Source organism: Theobroma umbraticum, unplaced genomic scaffold, assembly GCF_002168275.2.
Source record: "Theobroma umbraticum cultivar Fairchild unplaced genomic scaffold, ASM216827v3 scaffold_51.0, whole genome shotgun sequence".
NCBI classification, from domain to species: Eukaryota; Viridiplantae; Streptophyta; class Magnoliopsida; order Malvales; family Malvaceae; genus Theobroma; species Theobroma umbraticum.
The window spans coordinates 7,518,630-7,541,263 of record NW_018397260.1 but is presented as its reverse complement, the minus strand read 5'-3'; the positions used below and the strand labels follow the sequence as shown (position 1 = coordinate 7,541,263).

At 37.9% G+C, this 22,634-nt stretch overlaps 4 protein-coding genes across 12 annotated transcripts in view; 3 read left to right on the top strand and 1 right to left on the bottom strand.

Moving 5' to 3' along the window:
- Window positions 1-593: 593 nt before the first annotated feature.
- LOC110416991 (Pentatricopeptide repeat (PPR) superfamily protein) lies at window positions 594-4,661 on the top strand. 8 transcript variants are annotated; one of them, XR_002445277.2, is made up of 4 exons: window positions 594-2,394; window positions 2,547-2,709; window positions 3,925-4,041; window positions 4,396-4,661. XR_002445277.2 is itself a non-coding variant. In XM_021429148.2 (2 exons), the coding sequence occupies exon 1, from the start codon at window positions 681-683 to the stop codon at window positions 2,367-2,369; it is 1,689 nt and encodes a 562-aa protein (XP_021284823.1). In that variant the 5' UTR covers window positions 594-680; the 3' UTR covers window positions 2,370-2,394; window positions 2,547-4,661. The 8 variants fall into 8 exon arrangements, 1 of the variants encoding a protein (XP_021284823.1); XR_002445276.2 differs by having other exon boundaries at window positions 3,918-4,041; XR_002445275.2 differs by having other exon boundaries at window positions 2,547-2,956.
- Window positions 4,662-5,135: 474 nt separating this feature from the next.
- On the top strand, window positions 5,136-13,848 carry LOC110416298 (Calcium-binding EF hand family protein). 2 transcript variants are annotated; one of them, XM_021428255.2, is made up of 13 exons: window positions 5,136-5,679; window positions 6,800-7,904; window positions 8,454-8,672; window positions 8,768-8,988; window positions 9,244-9,318; window positions 9,742-9,813; window positions 9,899-9,997; window positions 10,488-10,559; window positions 10,639-10,753; window positions 11,727-11,795; window positions 11,897-12,197; window positions 12,292-12,370; window positions 13,057-13,848. In XM_021428255.2, exons 1-13 carry the CDS (start codon window positions 5,545-5,547, stop codon window positions 13,543-13,545), a joined length of 3,051 nt encoding a protein of 1,016 aa, XP_021283930.1. In that variant the 5' UTR covers window positions 5,136-5,544; the 3' UTR covers window positions 13,546-13,848. The 2 variants fall into 2 exon arrangements, with proteins under 2 accessions (XP_021283930.1, XP_021283929.1); XM_021428254.2 differs by having other exon boundaries at window positions 12,289-12,370.
- Window positions 13,849-14,305: 457 nt separating this feature from the next.
- Window positions 14,306-17,285, bottom strand: LOC110416891 (coiled-coil protein). Its single transcript, XM_021429021.2, has 7 exons — window positions 16,914-17,285; window positions 16,438-16,561; window positions 15,945-16,082; window positions 15,667-15,716; window positions 15,220-15,307; window positions 15,032-15,146; window positions 14,306-14,651 (listed from the first exon to the last, which is right to left on the bottom strand). The coding sequence occupies exons 1-6, from the start codon at window positions 17,124-17,126 to the stop codon at window positions 15,052-15,054; spliced, it is 708 nt and encodes a 235-aa protein (XP_021284696.1). The 5' UTR covers window positions 17,127-17,285; the 3' UTR covers window positions 14,306-14,651; window positions 15,032-15,051.
- A 1,023-nt stretch (window positions 17,286-18,308) lies between these two features.
- LOC110416186 (U-box domain-containing protein 43-like) overlaps window positions 18,309-22,634 on the top strand; it is a 4,852-nt gene continuing 526 nt past the window's right edge. Inside the window, exons 1-4 of the mRNA XM_021428069.2 lie at window positions 18,309-18,959; window positions 19,578-20,146; window positions 20,247-20,556; window positions 21,337-22,634. The exon at window positions 21,337-22,634 is cut by the window's right edge and continues 526 nt beyond it. Of these exons, the coding sequence (XP_021283744.1) occupies window positions 19,592-20,146; window positions 20,247-20,556; window positions 21,337-22,634 (2,163 nt within the window). The 5' untranslated portion in view covers window positions 18,309-18,959; window positions 19,578-19,591. The remainder of the gene's footprint in view (window positions 18,960-19,577; window positions 20,147-20,246; window positions 20,557-21,336) is intronic.

The following is a 22,634-nucleotide window of genomic DNA, read 5'->3' as shown; positions in this document are numbered from 1 at the left end:
AGTAAGTTAGATGCATGGAAAACTAAAGAAATTTTAAGAAAGAGAGTGGGAAAAAGGGAAAAGGCCATAGAACCTAAAAAGACTATTACCAAACAAGAAAAAAAGAGAACATCAAGAAGTCATTTGTGTTTAGACATTGTGGCAATATTGATTATAAGTTGTACTTTATATATATATATATATATATATATATATATAAAGAGATCAACTATTTAAGATCATTTTCAATGTTTCAAATTTAAAAAGATATTTTAAGATTAAAATTCTAAATTTAAAAATATTTACGAATTAAATGGATTGCATCTCATCATTATTTTTTAATTTTAACTGCTTTCAAAAAAAAAATTTAAATTTGAAGTCTGTAATCGGCTTGGTACACTTATTTATTTGTTATTTTATATATTTTTAATATTTAAAAATTGAAATACATTGTTATTTATATAATAATTTAATAGAGATTATGATTTAAAATCAAATTTCCATTTTGGGCGAATTGGGCTGGACTTGTGGGCCTGGGACGGTAGTCCATTGGACACCTATAAGTCACCTTGGCAAAGAAAAAAACGTGACTTTTTTTGTTATTTTATATTTTTAAGACCAAAAAAATAAAAAAGGAACTGGGAGAATTTGTTTGTCAGACGATCAAAACCAGCAACCCTGATTCTCTGAAGAGGTTCTCCATGGCGTTTCATTTCCATCACCTCCACGGGGTGTCTTTGAGTTTTAACAGAGCCAGGAACCATTTGCCCTGCATTAGTTCGTTCTCTTCTGCATTTTCATTTTCAACCCTCTCAGATTCCTCCATAAAGGAACCGTCGTTTGATCAAATAAGCAACCAATCGACCGTCGACGAGCGTCGCGTTCTCGGTGAACTCTCCGACTTGTTTCAATTTTCTCATAGCAACGCGACTGTTCCAAATTCGTACAGGGAGAGTTATCCGCCGAAACAAATGGAAAGACGAGCTGTTGATGAATTTTTATTGCCTGAAGAGAAATTGCGAGGGGTTTTTCTTCAAAAATTGAGGGGTAAGACTGCTATTGAACATGCATTATCAAATGTTCCCGTGGAATTAAGCATCGATATAATGTCCAAGGTCGTGAATATAGGAAATTTAGGCGGTGAAGCTATGGTTTTGTTTTTCAATTGGGCAATGAAGCAGCTGGGGATAGCAAGAGACATCCATAGTTACTACATAATTATTAAAGCACTAGGTAGAAGGAAATTTTTTAAGTTTATGATTGAGACTATGCATGATATGGTGAAAGAAGGCATAAAACCTGATGTGGAGACACTGTCAATTGTAATGGACAGTTTCATCAGGGCTCAGCGTGTGCAAAAAGCTATAGAAACGTTTGAGAACTTGGAAGAGCTTGGATTGAAGCGTGATACTAAGTCTTTGAATGTGCTTTTACAGTGTTTGTGTCGACGAGCTCATGTAGGTGCTGCAAATTCGTTGTTCAATGCAGTAAATGGGAAGGTAAAGTTCAATTGTGATACATACAATATCATGATAAGTGGGTGGTCAAAATTAGGTAGAGTTAGTAAAATAGAGAGGACATTGAAAGCAATGATAGCAGGTGGATTTACTCCAGATTGTTCAACTTTCAGTTATCTTATTGAGGGCTTGGGAAGAGCAGGAAGGAGTGATGATGCTGTTGAGATTTTTGATCATATGAAGGAGAAAGGATGCATTCCAGACACTAGAGTTTACAATGCAATGATTTCTAATTTTATTTCTGTTGGGAATTTTGATGAATGTATGAAGTATTACAAGGGTTTATTAAATAGTAACTCTGACCCTGATATGGATACCTACACGAAATTGATTTCTGCTTTTCTTAAAGCTCAAAAAGTGGCTGATGCTCTTGAAATTTTTGACGAGATGTTAGTTCAAGGAATTGTTCCCACTACAGGGACTTTAACCTCTTTCATTGAACCTTTATGCAGCTATGGTCCACCCTATGCTGCTATGATTTTCTATAAGAAAGCTAGGAAGTTTGGCTGTAAAATATCACTTAGTGCCTATAAGTTATTGCTCATGCGGCTATCCAGATTTGGTAAATGTGGAATGCTGTTAAATATATGGGATGAGATGCAAGAAAGCGGTCATACTTCTGATATGGAAGTTTATGAGCATGTCATTAATGGACTTTGCAACATAGGGCACCTTGAAAATGCAGTGCTTGTCATGGAGGAGGCTTTGCACAAGGGGTTTTGCCCAAGCAGAGTTTTATATAGCAAATTAAATAGCAAACTGCTTGCTTCGAAGGAAGTAGAGAAGGCTTACAAGTTATTTTTGAAGATTAAAAATGCTCGCCGTGATGAAAATGCTCGGAGATATTGGCGTGCTAATGGCTGGCATTTTTGAGTTGGCACATTTATCCATGACTAGGGCAAGTAAAGTCTGCCTTTGTGCTTATCCTATATTATTCAACTAGTTTGTATCACTTAGTGGTATTCTAATAGTCTGTATCTGAGGTTTCTCAAACTATTCTATTGAGTGCAGGTACATGTATTGATTATATGATTTTTGGTTTGCATGCAGATTATCCAAAAAGCTTCTGAGCTCCTTGGTTTCATGATGGCTAAACTCAAATTTGCCAAAGCAAGATATACATATATGCATGATTCTGTGATGGGCCTGGTAAGATAACACCATATTTCATTGGAAGGAGTAAATGGCTTTATTTATCTTCTATTTCTACTCGGTAAGGATAGTTGACCCCTCAATTTGTTGCATTCTCTCTGGATTTATTTCTTTCAACTTTGCAGTGTTCATTCCCTAGATTGAAGATAATTGGTCTTGGTAACACTATCTGCTGATTCTTGCTGCTCATTTAGCATGTTGTCCTTGTAAATTTCTGGGTTTCAGAACCCACTTAAGTCATTGGCATTGTGAAGTATTGCATTACGAGGGAGAATTACACCTGATATCTTCACCAAGCTGGCTGCTAGGTTTGCCATTCATTTGCAATGCCATTTCTAAAGTCCTTGTTCAGTTTATGGGGCCTTTCTAGAATCCTTGCTTGCTCACTCTCTTTTTCAATTTTCTAGACTTTGTCCTTTAAGCATCCTGTTAACTTTAGTGCTTTGTTTTTATGATAGTAATAATTATTAAAGTTTTTTAGTTCGTATCATTGCATTGACAGTTAATATCTCAAATTGTGTTTTTCTGGTTAATGTGCTGGATAGGATGTAGTTTCACAGTATTAAAATGCTGGACAATAATTCAGAGATTTGAAATTGCTTTAAAATGTCACTTTTATGAGCACATTTGATCTATGAGGAATGTACTTTATAGATGCTTCATCCCCCATTTTATTTGTCATTTTATAGTTGTATATTTGTTTATACACCTAGTCTTTTCTCGTCAATGTAGAATCTGTTGTGTCTACCTGCATTTGGAGTTCAACTTGAAATTTGCTATTGTGAAGCAAATCCTTAATCTTTATGCGAGTAGTTCATCTCATGAGAAAAATTTCCATTTTCATAGTTTGGAATTAATACAAGGGAATTGTTACTATAGTTTCAATATACTTGCATTGAAAGCTTAATATGTAGTAGTTAAATTATGTTTGAAGAGACAATCTCTTGGAAGTATCCAGATAAACGTTCTGATTCTTACCTGTTACGTCTGCCTAAAGAAAAAGTCAGAAGAGTTAAAGCTGCTTAAGAATTGAAATGTTTGTAATTGCTTTCGTCACTTGCATGAATGAATAATTTTTGGTAATTTATGGGGAATAATGCATATTTTGGCCACTGAACTTTCTTCAAAATTTGTATTCTAGTCACAAAACTTTTATTTTGTACAAACAACCCATTGGACTTTAATGAGATAACCTTTAGTTCTTTTCTGGCATTTTACCATTTCATTTCATTTCATTTGTTTAATACTTTTTAAAATGATTGTTCTTAGTCTGCAGTGAGGGATATTGCCACAGCTTTGTTCCTGGACAAAATCTGGATACCTATTCTGATTGAGCATGTGACTCCATTCATGCGATACTGGAGCCTGGCTTTGGTTATTTGTTGCAGAGGAGGTAACATCCGCTGGTGAATGTCTACCATAAATGGATTTTAGCATCTAAATTAGATAGAGTATGATAGGCTAGTTCAACTAGAACATGATGTTCCTCTTGATTCTTGAATGGCTGTACTTTTAAGGAGCTGCAGTAACAATCCTGAAAATTGGAAATAGTTAAAACAATTAAATTACTTGCTAGGTGATCCATGAGCTTCTAGCAAATGAATGTTAACAAGAATTCTGAAGGGAAAAATACATGGCATCCAACAGAGAAAAAGGAACGGCTGGGGGAGTAGTTAGTAGTTGCCACTCTCAAATCCCTCGTCCCAACTTTTCTTGATTGCTTTGGGGAAACTTTTTTGTTTTGCAGGAAGCACAAATTAATGTTGGATTCCATTTTCCAAGGCCTTGTCTGCTGCAACTGGAATACTCAAGCCTCGTTATCAGTCTTTTTGAAGAAGAGAGTTTAGCACTATTTAGACTTTTTGATTTAAGGGTATGTTTGGTTTATGATGTAATGTAATAGTGTTGTAAAGAGAAGCTAAATGAGTTGTTCGCAAGCTTAATTGCGAAGTGTTGTAAGATGTAGAAAACATTTTGATAATATAATTTATTTTAATAAATAAAAAAATAACTTTATAAACCTAATCATAAGTTTTAAAATGAAAATAAAACTAAAATATTTTTTATTAATTAAAAAATAAAATATAAAACTCAAATCAAATAAAAAAGATGAACGTGAAAAAAATATAATTATTTGTCAAAATTTTATGAATTATTTAAGGATAAGCTGAGAATATGAGAAAATCTCCTTAAATATTTGTTATCACAAATTAGTACTTTTTTTTAAAAAATTTGTCTAGAAACTCAAATATACTTTCCGTATAAATTAAAAATTTTAAAAGATAAAATATCTTATTTCTATCGTTACAATAGAAAAAATTCCTCCATAAGGCTAAACAGCGAACGAGTGGCAATCGGAGGATGGGCCTTTCAGGTACGATCTTGGGTTGTGATCCTAATTATTTTGGGCCACATGCCTGACCCAAAATCCGCCCCAAAAGAAACTGGAGCGCTGTTGTCTCAGTCTCAGTTCCTGGCGATCGAGAGAGAGAGAGAGAGAGCCCACATGCTCATATTTGGAGGAGAACAAAACCTTCGTCATCATCTCTGTCTCTTCGATCTCCGTATCTTGAACTTCATCTCTCAGTGCTATTCCTTCCATGGCCTCACCCTCCTCGATCTAACCACCAAAAAGCCAAATTCCCAATTTGTCCCTACTGTCTGATTTTTCTTTACCGACTAAATTCTTTATACCTTTTGTTGTATTTCCTTTTGGTTTTTTTTTTAGCATCAATTGTTTCGATTCTTTTATAACCTGTTGTGATAAATGCTATACTTGTAGAATTCCTGTGCATTTGAGTTTGTGATCTGCATCTGGATTTGATTTCCTAGTCTGATCTAGGAGAGTGAGATAGTTAGTTTAGAATTCGCTTGATTCTTTGTTTGGGGCGTTGAAATGGCGGGGCAAAATCAGGATCAATTCGAAGTGTACTTCAGGAGAGCAGATTTGGATGGAGATGGCAGGATTAGTGGAGCTGAGGCTGTTGCTTTCTTTCAAGGATCCGGTTTACCCAAACAAGTCCTCGCCCAGGTTCCTCTCTCTCTCTCTCTCTCTCTCCCCTACATTTCATTTCTTATTAGAATCGGAATTCCACAGACTCACTTTTTCCCAATATAGGTTAGATTGAATTTGGTTGTAACATGGTGAAATGCCTCAATAACTCAAATGAAATTTGCCGGTGTTTTTCTTTTGTACAATTATCACTGTCCTACTTTAGGTTTCTCTTAACGAACTTGTCCTTTGCTCTTGTGGATTTTGTTCCATGCACGTCCAGGATTTATCGAGTCGTTAGGTTTTCGATAGTCTCCTTTTGGACAGTGTCACTATTAAGCTTGGAAAGTATTGAAATACATGTCCTGTTGGCTCTAGTTGCACTTGAGAGCACAATGTTATATATCCTGAAAGTGGTACTTATGTGGTGTTTGTGACTATGTTTCTTATGGATGCTTTAAGTGGTTAAACTCACCTTTGTAAGCTTCTGAACCAGTCCCGGTTATTTTCTTCTAGATTCTGTCAATGCACTGTCTGTTACTCTGAAACAAAGCTGGTGTAAAACAGGCTACATGTTGATGAATAGTAGATCACTATATTTTCAGTTTCACAGAGAAGAAAAAGTGATTTAATTTTGTGATACACTAAGAGATGCCATGCCTTCGGCCTTGGGGGTACTTTGAATAGCATTTGGTGGCTGATGGTGGATTTCATATAAGGAATGCGATGGTGTTAGGAATTGGAATTTTGATTTTTCGGCCTTTGAGTTATCTTGCTACAGATTTAACTTGTTATTTGTTCTTTGTTGTGACTCATGTTTCCTTTACACTATCTTTTTTTATTCTGTTTATCTACTTGTAACCATGTAGGACGTTTTTTTAGTATGGTAATATGACACTGCATTAATTGAGTACACAGGCGTTTCCTAGTGAAAAACTGCCTCTGCAATGTTGTTTGATTATGTGTAGTGTCCTTACATTATGAGGTATCAATTGGGAGGTATGTCCTGTTGGATATTTAGTTCTTTTTTGGGTCTTTTTCTTAGTGTGTGTGCTTGGGGAGATGGGGTTCTTTGGTGAGTGGGGAAAACGGAGAACTTAATTAAGCAAGGCATTTGATGATATGGATCCATTTAGATCAATTCATCCTATGACTGCAGATATGGATGCATGCTGATCAGAGCCATAGTGGTTTCCTCAATAAGCAAGAATTTTGTAACGCTCTCAAGCTCGTGACTGTAGCACAAAGGCGTGAATTGACACCAGACATTGTCAAGGCAGCATTATATGGTCCGGCTGCAGCAAAAATTCCAGCACCACAAATTAATTTTCCTGCCACATCTGCTCCACAGATTGGTGCAGCTGTTCAAACAGCCTCTCCAAATCCTGGGCTCAGAGGACCAGGAGTTCCAAATGCAAGTATGAGGCCGCAGTATTTTCCATCTCAACAAAATCCATCAATGAGACCGACCTTGCCTGCCGGTACTGCCCCCCGTCCTCCTCAAGGTATTGCAGCTCCAGAGTTCTCTCGGGGAGGTAGTATAGTTGGTCAAACTCAAGGCATGCCGGCTGGTTCTACTGCCCGTCCGCTTCAATCCATGCCCACTGGTGCTACTGGTCCCAGTTTCACAAATCAAAACATCTCAAGCGATTGGCTTGCTGGAAGGACAGTTGGAGCTTCAACTGGGCCACAAGGGGTCACCCCGTCAACACCTTCAGCTGCATCAAAGCCGCAAACTGCATTTTCAATGTCTTCCCCGTCTGCACCTAATGATTCTAAAGCATTGGCTGTTTCTGGAAATGGGTTTACTTCTGACTCAGGATTTGGAGGTGATGCATTTTCTGCAACCTCATCTGCGCCAAAACAAGAATTATCTGCACAATCTTTTTCACCCAGCAGTGCACCTGCCTCATCAGTGATCACACCAGTTTCAAGTGGGGCTCAACCCATTGTTAAGTCCAACTCACTTGACTCATTGCAAAGTGCTTTTTCTATGCATTCTGCAGGCAGTCAAAGGGCACACTCATCTTTGATCCCAGGCCAACAGGCTTCATCCCCAAGTTCCTCCTCTGTTACATCATCTGGGATTTCTGTGGGAACCGTGAATACTGCTTCAAACAGTTCCCAGGTTCCATGGCCAAAAATGAAACCATCTGATGTTCAAAAATATACAAAAGTGTTCATGGAAGTGGATACTGACAGAGATGGAAAAATAACTGGTGAGCAGGCTAGGAATCTATTTTTGAGTTGGAGGCTACCTAGAGGTATGGTTCTTTCCTATATTGTCATCATTTAAATCCCTTGATCATGTATGAATATGATGCCTGACCTGGATGGTACATCTGTTTTGTTTGTAATTTTTTGCAATTTTTTTTAAAAAAATTATCATAGCATTTGAAATTATATTAATAAGAGCTTACTTTCAATTATGCTGATTATAAAGATTTTGGTCTGATAGGTTTTGGGTAGTGAACTGGAGTTTTCTATTTATGAAAAACTGTGAGTTCAGTTATTTGGTGATTGACTAGCTTTAAGATGCTGAATTTTTTAATATGAAGGGAAAATTGGTACAAATTTTTCTTTTTGCTGTTAGGGTGATGATCCCTTTAGAATTTTTTTTCCCAAATAGTGTATGTTTGCATAAATCCTTGTTGCAATAACAATTTCTTGGCATGGTTTGCTCATTGTTTGGCATCTTACTGATTCAGCTTCATGGATGCTATGTTTCTTTGAAAATTTCCAGGATTGATCTTACTTGAGACCTTTGTTATTTGGGTAAACATGTTAAAACTTTTACTTTTGTCTTTTGTCAGAGGTGTTAAAGCAGGTTTGGGACTTATCTGATCAGGATAGTGATAGTATGCTTTCTTTGAGAGAGTTCTGCTTTGCTCTCTATTTGATGGAGCGGTACAGGGAAGGTCGTCCTCTTCCATCTGCACTCCCTAGCAATGTTTTGTTTGATGAGACACTCTTGTCCATGACAGGCCAACCCAATGTTTCATATGGAAATGCAGCTTGGGGTCCCAATCCTGGTATTAGTTTGGATTGTTTCTAATAACTTTATGTATCTCTTCCTTTTCATTGTTGTCGTCGAAGATTTCTTGATACACGACAATTTTGCTGTTAGGTTTTGGACAGCAGCCAGGGATGGGTGCCCAGCCAATGACTCCATCGACTGGATTCAGACCTCCAATTCCCCCCAATGCCTCAGCTGATACTACTACAATGTCCAATCAACAAAAGTCAAGAGCACCTGTTTTGGATGATTCCTTTGCAACCCAACTTGATAATGGTGAGCAGAATTCAGTGAATGGAGCAGCCCAAGGTGCAACGGCTGATGGAATAAAGGCATGACATCTTCTAGAATAAAGCTCAAATACTCTCTCTCTCTCTCTCTCTCTCTCTCTCTAGTGACACACACATGCGGGTGTGTGGCCCCTCATACAATTTGTCCTTCTCTATTTTTCCTCCAGTTTGGTGAGAGTTTGAGGACAGCTTTTTATTCACTTCTGTAAAGTATTTTTTTATCTAACCTGGCTTTTTAATTGTTTATATTCCTTTCAGCAGGGTAATAACAAAATTTTTTCTTAGACATTTCGGCAGGTTGATGGAACAGAAAAGGTGATTTTGGATTCCAAGGAGAAGCTTGAGTTCTACCGTGAAAAAATGCAGGAACTAGTGAGTATTTTCTTTTCTCATTCCTTTAATTATGGTCTTCTGAAAATCAAATATGTATTTAAAAGTCTCAATTTGTTTAAAAAATTCTGAATTGATCTCTGCTCAGTACTGATGCAAGATTAAACCTGCAGTAAAGCTCCTTATCATGGATCTTATTCAGAAACTCGAACGACTAGTTTAAGCTGCTAGATAAGACTCTTTTTAGGTTATGTTGGCATACTGAAAGGTTTTCCTTTGCAAGCACTGCATTAATAATTTAAAAATTGTTCTCATTGAGTTTGAATGCCTGTGTTTAAATCTTTCCACATTCAAGAGCTATAAGTGGTGAGTTAAATTGTACACAAAAGCTGGGATAATTTGTTACTTCATAACTCAACCATTCTCATACAACTTTCATCTTCCTTACATTCTCGCTTTTGTCAGGTCCTGTATAAAAGTAGGTGTGATAATAGACTAAATGAAATCATGGAAAGGGCAATTGCAGATAAGCGTGAGGTACTGCTGAAAATCTGAAGAAGTGTTCCTCTCATTTATATGGATGTCATTTTCATTGATTTCCAGCTTACAATTTACATTGCAGGCTGAAATATTGGCAAAGAAATATGAGGAGAAATACAAACAAGTTTCAGAAATAGCTGCCAAATTAACAATTGAGGATGCAAAATTTCGTGAGATTCAGGTAATGGTTACTTTTTCTTTTATGGGAAAATGACGTTGAGTTGGTTTGGAGGTTTTGAGCTTTCTGGAACCCTTGAAAACAGTTGTGTTGGTTTTAACATTACTTTGTTGTACAGAAGGTTTCTTCCTATAAATTTTCCCTGCCTGAAGATTTCTTCCTGTTGACTTCCTCAACTTAATGTCTTAGTGTTTGTCAAGGCATCATCTTTTGCCAGGATGAGAGAGATGACTTATTTATTTTAAAGTTTTGTTTCACATTTCTGATGTCATATTTCTCTTCCTTTTTTCTTCATTTTCATCCTAAATTTATATGTGTTTCAATCTGTTTTGTCCTTCATCCATTCTTTCCTTAAATTAACCTAGGGCTAAAGCCTCTTGCCTACTGGTCATTTGTTACCATGTAGTGTACTGGTCTTACAACCCCTCAGCAGCTGCCTTTTCATATTTCACCAACTTTTGCAATTGTCATGTGATAATTGTCTTGTTTTTAGGAGAGGAGGAGGGAGTTGCAGCAGGCTATTGTTAACGTGGACCAAGGGGGCAGTGCAGATGGTATCCTTCAGGTAAATATAAGCCTGATCAAGTATATGAAATGTTTGGAGAATCTAAGTAAATTCTTTAACACAGAGGTGGCTCGTATAGGTCCGTGCTGACCGCATACAATCAGATCTTGAGGAGCTAATGAAAGCCCTGACTGAACGATCCAAGAAACATGGATATGATGTTAAATCAACTGCAGTCATTGAGCTTCCCATGGGTACCTTTCACTCTTTTTGAACCTTCTTTTTTTCAAAGAGAAAAAAGAAAGAAAAATGTACCTCTACACAACTCCCATTGAGTACAAACCTGTTTTGTAGCAAAATGATCTTGTCATCATGTGTTGTGTTTTCCCATGCACTTTTACTCCTCGGTTCAACTTCTTGAAGTATATTATAGTATAACTTCTGTTTCAAAGTTCAATGCTTCCTTTCAAAAGTTATTTAGTGTGATAGACTGAGTGGAGATATTATTTTACTTGAGCATGTTTGTCTCTGTGTTTGGTGATCTATCTATATTGATCTTCATGGTTATGTCATGATATATTACTTCCTTTATTCCTATGTTTGTGTTTGTTCTATGGCTTGTGGAATACATGGTTGCTCCCTCTAAGGCCCTATCCACAATTTTTTGCTTTTCCATTTTAGTCTCAGATCCTAATTACAATAGTACCATTGGAAAAAGTCAAGATCATTTCACTCTTAACTTTCCAATGTGTACCCTTCCTCATAATAATTTAAAAGCAATAGGATCTGCTAAAGAAGCAATTTAACACTGTTTCTCCTTATTACTGTTTTTGCTTTTGACTTCTTAACATGTGTTTAGTTGATAAGTGGCAATAAAAATAGGTGGGGAACAGACAGGTTACCTCATTTATACCCTTTCAGAATTTGGAGCCAAAAATTTTACACTTTCCACTGAGATTCACGGTCATTTGGGAGGCTAATGTCTGTTTAGATTCTCTTTTGGCATGGAACTGTGAGGGACTGAGGGTTTCATTTGTCATGTTGTTTTTGATCTTTATGATTTCTCTGGTTGCTTTAGTAGAGGACAGTAACTTCTGATGTATGTTAATTACTATACCAATTATTTTTGTTGTATTTGGAATGACACTTTAGTTTTTCTTAAAATATAAACAATTCAATTTACTAATTAGAGATCTTTTTGGATATTTCACATGCAATGCCTATAAGGTTGGCAACCCGGAATTCCAGAGGGAGCTGCTGTCTGGGACGAAGAGTGGGATAAGTTTGAAGATGAAGGTATTCCCTTCTATTGCTGTTGTATTTGCTGTTGAAGTTCTACATAATTTGACAGGGATCTGTAACAATTTTATTTTTCTGACATTCATTTCAATTTGCAGGATTTGGCAGTGAGCTCACTGTTAATGTGAAAAATGTGTCTGTCTCTCAGAGAGGAAAAGCATCTCCAGATGGTAGTTTGACCCCTGATTCCTCTTCCTATGTGGATGAAAAAACTGCAAATCTCTTCAGTGCTGGTGAACGTGCCCTTGAGAGTGAGTCTGCATACACACACAGTGAAGATGAGTCAGCCAGAAGTCCTCATGGCAGTCCTGCTGGAAGAAACTCTCTGGAAAGTCCATCCCCACATTTTTCTGATGACCATTTTGGAAAGAGTACTGAAGCAGATGCAGAAACACATCGGTACGGCACTTTAAATTTTTTTTTGTCTCTCACTTTGCTATTGACTATGTCTGATTTGATGGTACTAAACTCATTCATTTTTTCTGGACAGAAGTTTTGATGAATCAGCCTGGGGAACCTTTGATAATGATGATACAGACTCTGTGTGGGGGTTTAATCCTGTTAATACCAAGGTGAGACTGAACTTCTTGGAGCACACATCTGTTTTCAGCATCTTAATAATCTAGGTTACATATATTTGTCATTTGTGTAGAATGCTAACTCAACTGGTGTGTCGACTGTCTGGTAATAGGGAAAAGAACACGTAGATGCTTGCCAGATCAAATTTTAGTGGGATATGTTGTAGGTTTGTCTAAATTTCATTGATGTCTTAACAAAGTGTGAAGTTTTCTGCCAAGACATTAAGGTGGATGATTGGGCTTTTGGTGGTGGGGGTGGGAAGATTGCAAATTTTGCATCCTCTTCTGATTGAAATCCAACATGCATAGTTTGCTCACGGCTTACGCTAAGATCTCCATGTAATTGTTCATATTGGCAAGCTTTTACCAGAAAATTATGTGCATCTTACACATGCATTACGTTCATAGAAGTCAATGACCTGTGCAAATATATATCTACCACTGAGACAGGATGGAAATTGTTTCCTCCAATAATTGGCACTAGATAATTCCATTCAATAGGTTTGCTGGAATTTTCAGTTCAGACGATCTGAATTTGACCCAGAAGCTCAAAACAACCTAGTAGTTTGGACTTGACATTCTCTTGTCCTTGAAATTGTAGGATATCCACCCTTTTATAACTGAAGTCATATGATTAATTTATCCAGACTACCAAACCCTTTTATAATATCTCATGGCAGGATTTGGACTCTGATAAGCACAGAGATTTTTTTGGATCAAGCGATTTTGGTGTAAACCCAACAAGAACAGAATCCCCAAGTGCAGGAAGCTTTTATGATAAGAAGAGTCCATTTACATTCGAAGACTCTGTTCCCAGCACTCCTCTCTCAAGGTTTGGAAACTCTCCACCAAGGTTTAGTGAGGCATCAAGGGATCAGTTTGACAGTTTCTCCAGGCTTGATTCTTTCAGCATGCATGATAGTGGATTTTCACAGCAACCTGATAGGCTCACAAGGTTTGACTCCATAAATAGTAGCAAAGACTTTGGCAGTGGATTTTCACATCAACCTGAGACGCTCACTAGGTTTGACTCCATAAATAGTAGCAAAGACTTTGGCCATGGATTCTCTTTTGATGACACCGATCCTTTTGGCTCCAGTGGTCCATTTAAAGTTTCATCAGACCATCAGAGTCCGAAAAAAGGTTCGGACAATTGGAGTGCTTTCTAGTCAGGCAATTCCAAAGAAAACAGAAGAAAAAGAGAACAAATTTTCCCTTCGGCTCTCCTAGTCATTTTTTCTTTTTGGTTTCAGGGTTTGTTGATTGTCTACCCTTTTCTTTGTGCTGTATATTTCACGACATAGAATTGGATTGTTGTAAAGTTGTTCGGTGTGGCCTTGCTGTATTTATATGGTGATATTATTTTTTGGGTTGGCATGCCAGAATGAGAAAAAGAAACCCGCTTGTTATTGGAGTGCCGTATTCTTGACTGGAAAATAAAAACTAAATGAAAATCCAGTTTTTTTGCCTTTTCTCTCTAGTCTTTGATTAGTGTTAGATTTGTTTTCTATTTTGCCTCGCTTGTTCAGCGGTAATGCTTTACTGTTTGGATAGGATAATTTTGTTTGCTCAGCTGCCTTTGCTGGTGCAGGAAACAGAACCGCCGTTGTACTTGTTTGCCAGCCTAATGATATCTGTAGAGGAAATAGGAGCTTGAATTGAATCAGGCATGTCTGCTCTAGAAGTCATTCAGTTGTAAGAGCACCTACGAATCTGCTCTAGTCTTCATCATTCTTTGGTATGTTCATCAAGGCTACAGTTCCAAGTATTGATATATTCAAACTTTCAAATACCAACTGCAACTTGGTGTCTTTGTTCACCGGTCACTTCTCAGGCCAAAATACTTCGGCCCCTTTTGTCCCACGCATTCACCATGAAGAAGTTCTACGGAAGAGATGGTTAGCAAATTCATAGGGACAAACTCATAAATAGGGAACCACATGACAATTAAAATGCTAAAGGAGACATGATGAGGAGAGAGTGCTTTACAAAGTAAGAAGACCATGAAAAATAAAAGGCTGAAACAAGATTGTAGCTGCTAATTTACCCTTACCTTAATGTTGAGCTCAGTGAACAAAACTTGCTCGTATAACAGAATGACTATACAATATGAAAACTAAGCCACCGAGAACCAGACACATTGATACAATTTTACACTAAAAGTGAAGGAAGAAACCCCCAATGAAGAATTCTTTGCTGCCATCCGGGACATGCCCACAACTGCAGTCCCAAAAACGTATCCCGATGATTAAGTAATTCGTTCAGTCATAAACCTCTGCGATGCATGCAACGTATCAAGAATAGACAGTTAGAAATCATACATGTAAACCAAATTTTTTTACAAGGAAATGGAAAAGTGTAGTGTTTTACATCTAATTACAGATGAATAAGCACAAAGTGGAGTTGTAAAATGCACGAAACCCTTTCTTATATTTAATTGATGGACTCCAACATGCTCCCAACATTCTATAAGAAAATTTAACTTGCATAGAATAAAATTCTGTCATGAGATCATTTACCCCCAAAACTATACATAACAACTCTTTTTTTTCTGAAATATTGGCATGTATATCTGAATTCTTCAGTTCAGAACAGAAAACGTAGAGAAGGGGAGGAGGGAGAGTATAGAGGGGAATTTGCATTGAGCAGAGTTACCAGAATAAATCAACTCTTTTTCATCCCTTGCTGCCTCCCAATTTCTTGTTAACTTTATCAAAAGCACAGAGCATTGCTGAACGCGTGTTTGCTATCTCTACAAGTGTCTCTAGCGCTGCAAGAGATGTATAATTCGTAAGGAAGGTCTCTTCTTGAATATGTTCAAGAGCATTTGCTTAAGTGCGCACCTGTCTCAAATGATAGCTGGGCTGCTCGAAGCTTTGGAGAAACTAGAGTTCCAAACACTGACAGTGATTTAGATCGCTCTTTTTGAACCTAAATCAGAACCAAAAAAATTTCCAACATGATTGCAAGTAATTTTTTCTATATTCGGTTCCATGTCAACAACCAAAATGAACAGAAAAACCTTTCATAAATAAGCCTATATGTAACAAATAAATCATAAAAAAGGATCTCTCCAGTTAGCCCTGGAAACAACAAAAGAGAGAAGGCACAGCTACTTTCAAATAACATGGATGAGCAGTCTCCAAAATTGGGGAACTGAAATCAAAGCAAAAATGGTGCTGGATTGAGAAAAAGACACCACAATCCACAGGCTAAAGTAGGCATTTCCTTTTCCAAATAAAAGATTAAAACCAAACTCACAACAATAAGAGTGGCAGCGGAATACTTACTTGGTCATCAACTTCATGGGAAGCTTTATGCTCAGATGCTGTCTTCTCCTCTTAACACAAGTAGAAGAAAGTAGAATGTGAGAAACATCTCATTAAGATGATACCATGACAAAGATGACTGGCAATTCAGATACATAAAATTACCAAAGAATTATGGTAACAACAATGGTTCCCAAACTTGTGTTCGCAAATAGTTTCAGACTGGGTTGTAGGGCTGTTTACTCTAATTAACTGCCAAAATAAATGTCTACTTTCTACATACAGGTTGATAAACATACCATAAAGCTGCGAACTGCCCCTATGTCGTAGCTGTGGATGCAACTTGTCCTGGCTAGATTTTGCCTCTCCCAAAGAGCACTTTTCATTACCAGAAGATGCCCATTTACATAATGTAAAGTGTTGTTTCATGGAGTCAACTATAACAGATCATATATCAAATGAATTCCCTTAGAGCAAAAAGGTAGAAAACAAATAAAACGTGTAAAAAAAATATTTAAATATGAATGAGAATTATGTAACAAGTGGCTTTAGACCTAGCTGTCTAAAACCAAATACAATATTCTTCAGTATTCTCATACGAGTTCCCAAAACCTGCTGTATTCCACATCCAACTGCCACTAGAATAATCATGCATGTCCATTGCTACAATATAACCTTCTCCAGTCTATTTTGCAAAGGTCGTTCGTCACAGGAAATTTTCTGCTTGTCATAAGAATTCACTATGACGGATAATGTCAGTCTGATTGCTTTTGTAGATAAACTGATAAATACCTTTTCCCTCATCCCGGGTTACAAGCAATGTTGTAGCAGCAGGATGAAATTTGTGGTCCAACAAGACAGTGTTGACACGTGAAGCACCCATCGAATGCCGAGCACTCGCTAGTTCCAGCCATCCCTGTATTTGGTACATTGATTACTTCACTTACTAAAATCCTATAAGAAAAATTTGTAGAAAAAACAATACTAGAAAAGATCAATGCTAAGCCGACATAAACAGGGACTACAAGTGGAAAAAACAATCATTTTTATTCACTTTGGTAACAAACCCAACTCATATTACATGAACAAAAACTAGCATTTTCATTGTCAAAGCATTTCTGACAACTGAAGAATGAACAAGAACCAATTAAGTTAAAATTCTATCATTCATCGATCCAAATCGAATACCATAAACACAAACTAAACTGATGGAAGCAATTTAGATCTAATACTAAGACTCAGAAAAGAAAAAAGGAACAATCTTTTACCTGGCGAAGTGTCGAAGATAAAGAATGACTAAGGGTCAGATAAGCGTCCATGGAATCCATAAATTGCAAGACATTTGCATTCTCTTCTCCTTCCTCTACTCCTTGTTGCTGTTCTTCCTCTTCTTCGACTACCACTACTTCTTCTCCTCGTTGTTTTTCCTGTTGTCGTGCTTCTACGTTCTCCAGGCTTGGCTTTTCCTGTTCGACTTCCATCTTCCAAACACACTTCCGTATCCTTCTTCCTTCTTGCACTTGTCCTAAGTCCCAACCCCTGACCAGTCCCAACTTGGCACTCAAATCGCATCGAGGTTGGATTGCAACCCAAGATCGCCTTGGCAGCTGGGCCAGTGCCACTCATTGGTCTTTTTAAATCTAACCCAAGGAAAACTACATGGATCCCCTGGAACTCATCGTTCTTTTACAACAAGAAAGTAGAGGCCCTCCAAAGATTTTGGAATCATTCACAATTTTCCACTTTTGGGTTACAATCCAAGAAAAATATTGGGCTTAAAACCCAAATGATCGGGCTCTATGTATTTTCTAGCCGGAAAATACTGAAAGGAATGAAGACTAAAGTTTGAAGAGACAGTCAAACTAATGGTGTCAAGAGTAGAGGGATTAATAGGATTTCAAATCTTATTTTTCCTTCCAGGTGAAAACATCGAAGGCTATAAATTTACTACAACATAATGTCAAGATCAGTAGAACAATTGTATTTGATGTGGGGAGACATGGAGTTTTGAATCATTCGGGCTCGTAAAGGTTAGGAAAAATGTTTCCAAGAAATTTTCAGCCTTGTCAAGAACAAAATGAACAAACTCCTAGTCACCATCCTCTGGCAGTCTGGCTTCAAGTTTTGATTTTTGCAATAAGAGGATGGTTCAAGTTTTAACACTTATGGCTTCAAAGTTTCAAATCCAATATGAACAGCACGATGAGTTACAGGCATAAGCCATAACCCAATGACTTAACATAATCTAGACACCTTCCCTTATTCTGGGAAACATGGTTCTAGCCAAGCTAGCAATGCATGGTTTCCACATTCATTCAGGATGATTTTTTGTATGTGGGGATAATTCAGAATCTTTGACTTGTTCTGGGAAAGTAAAAAGCTGTAATTTTCATAGTGAAATTTCAGTTTTTGGACTGGTTTGGGGACCAGGACCAAGTATTCATACGGTCTTCATCTAAGATCATGGGGTCCAAGTCTTAAGCTAAAACCGTGTGGTTTACCCAAATTGAAGTAACTAAACATTGAAATTTTTGACTTAGTACCCTTTTGAATTTGAGTTTGTCTGTCAACTCAAAGGCCAAATCCAACTGTCCCAACTATGAAATGGAAATTTATGGTGACCTCCTGATAGATTGACGTTGGAATGTGGCAAAGGCAGCGGTTTGAAGCAGCCCGCCATTTCTTTTCTTTGTTAACCGGCATCGGCCGGTTCCGTTTCCTCCTGGCTGCTGTTGCTGTTGCAGCAGTGATATTTTATAAATAAGCCAATAAGGAAAAAGAAAAGAGAAAATATATTTCATGTTTGTTGAAGCTTTGCGTGGGGTCACCGGAGGTTGAACGATGAGTTGGTGCCTCCAAACACACACTTTCTCTCTCTCTCTTTCGTCACTCTCTCTCTCTCTCTCTGGCTGATGACTATACGTTTGGAGTCAACTTTTTCTCTCTTCCAGCTGCCGACTCTTATGTGATTGTTTTCAAATCACGTTTTTTTTCCTTTAATTTAATTTTCTCCACTGCTTCTATTGTTTGTTCCCATTCCCTTTGTTGTCCTCTCTCTCTCTCTCTCTCTCGGCCCTTTTCCTATTCCAAAAACCCATCATCACTTCGTTCGAACAGCAAGAAGCAAACCCTAAATCGAATTCCTTCAAAAGTTGGGATTTTTAATCATTTCATGGAAGTAAAAGAACATATGGGAAGAATCTACCTGGCTCCTGTAATCCGACAAGAGTTTTTCTGGGAATCTTTAAACTAGAACTAGGGGTTTGCCTGGGCTTTTCGTCATAGTCCTTTTGTCTCTCTTCGAAATCTCCAGGGTATGATTTTTACCTCTTATTCTTGTTTCAATTCTTTCTCCTTTTTATCAGCTGTGAGTTGCATGGACGAGAAGTTGCTTCTTTCGAATCTAAAATTTAGTATTTTGGTTGGGTATTTGCTGCTGAGTTTCTTCGATTTCAAGACTTTCATAGCTTGCAATTGGATTATAATCTAAATCCGATGCTCACCTGACTCACTTAATTTAGATTCGTAAACTATGCTTTTGGATTGCGATGAGATCTCTTTTTGAAAGTGTTCCATTTTTCATGCATCGATGGTGTTCTGTAATGCTTTATTTCCATGAGTCTAGAGAAATATAAGTTGGCTTCTTAATCCTACTGCAACCATGTGTGGTTGTTAATTTTAAATTTCCCTAGTCTTGTGCATCACCTTGGCAAGCTAAAGGAGCGTGAAAATGGAATCATGTGTATTGTACTCTCCTTTATATATCAAAGCATAGTTGAACCCTTGAACTTTGCCTGTGCTGTTTTTAATAGTCTTCTGGCTTCCTTCTCACAATTGTTATCTCATTGGCTATTGCAATTACTATTGTCTCTATTAATGGTGCAAGTTTTATTAAGTGGGTTTTCAATTAAGTAAGCTTACATTTTTTGCAGTGACTATTAGTCGGATGGCTGGGAGCTGGGACAGAAGTTACGACCCTGGCAGCCAGTCAGATGATAGCCATCATTTCGAGAGACTGCACATAGAGCCCATTTATGACGCATTTGTTTGCCCTTTGACAAAGCAAGTTATGTGTGACCCTGTGACACTAGAAAATGGGCAAACATTTGAACGTGAAGCAATTGAAAAGTGGTTCAAAGAATGCAAGGAAAATGGAAGGAAGCTGATTTGCCCAGTGACCATAAAAGAACTACGAAGCATAGATCTAAAACCTAGTATTGCTTTGCGGAACACCATTGAGGAGTGGACTACTAGGAATGAAGCTGCCCAGCTTGATATGGCTCGTAGATCATTAAATATGGGCAGTTCAGAAAATGATGTTCTGCTGTCTCTGAAGTTCATCCAACATATCTGCCAAAAAAATCGATCCAACAAACATGTTGTACGCAATGCTGATCTAATACCTCTGATTGTTGACATGCTAAAGAGTGGCAGCCGTAAAGTTCGATGCAGAGCATTGGAGACGCTCCTAGTAGTGGTCGAGGAAGATGCAGAAAATAAGGTTGTTCTAGGTTTTATGTTTTCCTGTACAGTGACAGTGACACCATTGTCATGTATGCATCTGGGACTGGATTATTAAATATTTATGCATTCTTTTTCAGGCAATATTGGCTGAGGGGGACACTGTGCGTACAATAGTTAAGTTCCTGTCCCATGAACAGTCCAAGGAGAGGGAGGAGGCTGTCTCTTTGCTATATGAACTTTCAAAATCTGAAGCCTTGTGTGAGAAGATTGGTTCTATTAATGGAGCAATTCTTATATTAGTTGGAATGACAAGCAGCAAATCTGAGAATGTTTTGACTGTTGAGAAAGCTGATAAAACTCTAGGAAATCTGGAAAAGTGTGAGAACAATGTCAGACAGATGGCTGAAAATGGTAGACTGCAGCCTCTTTTGACCCAGATTCTTGAAGGTGTTTCTCTCTTTTCTTGATATTTTATGCTTTTCCTAACTTGTTGCAAGTTTACTGGTCCTCCATCGTTTGTTGTGTGCAGTCATTTACTTTTGGCTTTGTCTTTGTTTCATTGTAAATTTTATGTTCCCTTTTTTATAGTATCCTGCTAACATGCTCATCGGTGTGCTATATGTCTGTTGACTTTAGATCTTTTTATTTAATAGTGATTGCTTTCATAAGCTGATATTAAAGAAAAAAAAAGAATTCAAAAAATCAATTTATACCTCTACTGTCAATACATAGTCCTTAATTCATTTCTCCTGACACTGAACTTGCTAGTTCTTTCTTTGCTCCTAACTCTGGGATGAAATATTTGCCTGCTTTTGAGGAATCTTTTCCATTTTATTTTTTAATTTTTTTTACATTTTAAATAATGAATTTGTGAAAATATCTGTCCAGCTCCTGACAACTATAGTTTGAATATTTTCATATACTAAACCAAGTATGTTGCTTTGGCTGAAATGCTAAATGACTTTCTAAATTGGTTTTTGGTGTTAGCTTAAATTGAACTTTTTCAACATTCACTATGTTGTCTATCCCTGCAAAACCTTGGCCTCTCTAGTTCAGGGGATATTTCATATTTGTAGTAAATTTCAGCTGCTTCTTAGTACTAGCAATAGTAATCTTCCCAATTGGCTGACACCAGGGAGCAGGATTTTGTTTTTGTCCTGAGCTGGTAGTCCTTCTTGTTTGACCTCTGCAATTTCCTTCCTAATCATGTATACGGTGTTACTGCAGGCCCACCAGAAACAAAGCTTTCCATGGCTGCATATCTTGGTGAGTTCGTTTTGAATAATGATGTGAAAGTCCATGTTGCAAGAACTGTAGGTGCATCTCTAATCGATATCATGAAAAGTGGTAGCATGCAATCAAGAGAAGCTGCTTTGAAGGCTCTTAACCAAATTTCATCTTATGAGGCAAGCTCCAAGGTGTTGATTGAGGCAGGAATACTTCCTCCTCTTGTCAAGGACCTCTTCACTGTTGGTGCCAATCAGCTTCCCATGCGACTGAAAGAGGTCTCAGCCACAATTCTAGCCAATGTGGTAAACTCAGGATATGACGTAGACTCCATCCCTATTGGGCCGGACAATGAGACTCTTGTTTCAGAAGACAATGTCCATAACTTACTGCATCTAATCAGCAACACTGGTCCACCAATTGAGTGCAAACTTCTTCAAGTTCTTGTTGGACTCACTAGTTCTCCGACAACGGTTCTGAATGTTGTTGCTGCGATTAAAAGCTCTGGGGCTACCATTAGTTTGGTCCAGTTTATTGAGATTCCCCAGAAGGATTTGCGTATGGCAGCCATAAAACTTCTCCAGAACCTTTCCCCCTACATGGGTCAGGAATTAGCAGATGCACTACGTGGCACAGTTGGCCAGCTCAGTAGCCTAATTAGAGTCATATCAGAAAATACAGGATATTCTGAAGAACAGGCAGCAGCTGCTGGCCTCTTAGCTGAACTCCCAGAGAGGGATTTGGGCCTTACACGGCAAATGCTAGATGAAGGTGCTTTTCAGTTGATCATCTCTAGAGTCATCAAGATCAGGCAAGGAGAGATTAGGGGCACCCGCTTTGTAACACCATTCCTTGAAGGACTTGTACGTGTTCTGGCAAGGGTTACTTTTGTCTTGGCAGATGAGCCTGATGCTGTTGCCCTTTGCCGTGAGCATGGTCTTGCAGCGTCATTCATTGAATTGCTTCAGGCCAATGGTCTTGACAATGTGCAGATGGTTTCTGCCACAGCATTGGAGAACTTATCTCAAGAATCCAAAAATTTGACAAAATTGCCAGAGTTTCCAGCACCTGGCTTTTGTGCCAATGTCTTTCCATGTTTCAGCAAACAGGCTGTCATAACAGGAATGTGCCGGGTCCACCGGGGAACATGTTCACTTAGAGAGAGCTTTTGTCTTTTGGAAGGACAGGCTGTGCATAAGTTGGTTGCTCTCTTGGACCACACAAATGAGAAGGTGGTTGAAGCAGCACTTGCAGCAATTTCTACTTTGTTAGATGATGGAGTTGATATTGAGCAAGGA

What these genes read in the sequence shown, in the direction of transcription:
- LOC110416891 (XM_021429021.2), bottom strand. Translation starts at nt 17,126, where the DNA reads ATGGAAGTCGAACAGGAAAAGCCAAGCCTGGAGAACGTAGAAGCACGA. An exon ending in AACCCGGGATGAGGGAAAAG is followed by an intron (nt 16,083 to 16,437) that starts GTATTTATCAGT and finishes GATCTGTTATAG; the next exon opens with TTGACTCCATGAAACAACAC. An exon ending in GGGCAGTTCGCAGCTTTATG is followed by an intron (nt 15,717 to 15,944) that starts GTATGTTTATCA and finishes ACTTGTGTTAAG; the next exon opens with AGGAGAAGACAGCATCTGAG.
- LOC110416991 (XM_021429148.2), top strand. Translation starts at nt 681, where the DNA reads ATGGCGTTTCATTTCCATCACCTCCACGGGGTGTCTTTGAGTTTTAAC.
- LOC110416298 (XM_021428254.2), top strand. Translation starts at nt 5,545, where the DNA reads ATGGCGGGGCAAAATCAGGATCAATTCGAAGTGTACTTCAGGAGAGCA. An exon ending in AGTCATTGAGCTTCCCATGG is followed by an intron (nt 10,754 to 11,726) that starts GTACCTTTCACT and finishes AATGCCTATAAG; the next exon opens with GTTGGCAACCCGGAATTCCA. An exon ending in GCAGATGCAGAAACACATCG is followed by an intron (nt 12,198 to 12,288) that starts GTACGGCACTTT and finishes TTTTCTGGACAG; the next exon opens with AAGTTTTGATGAATCAGCCT.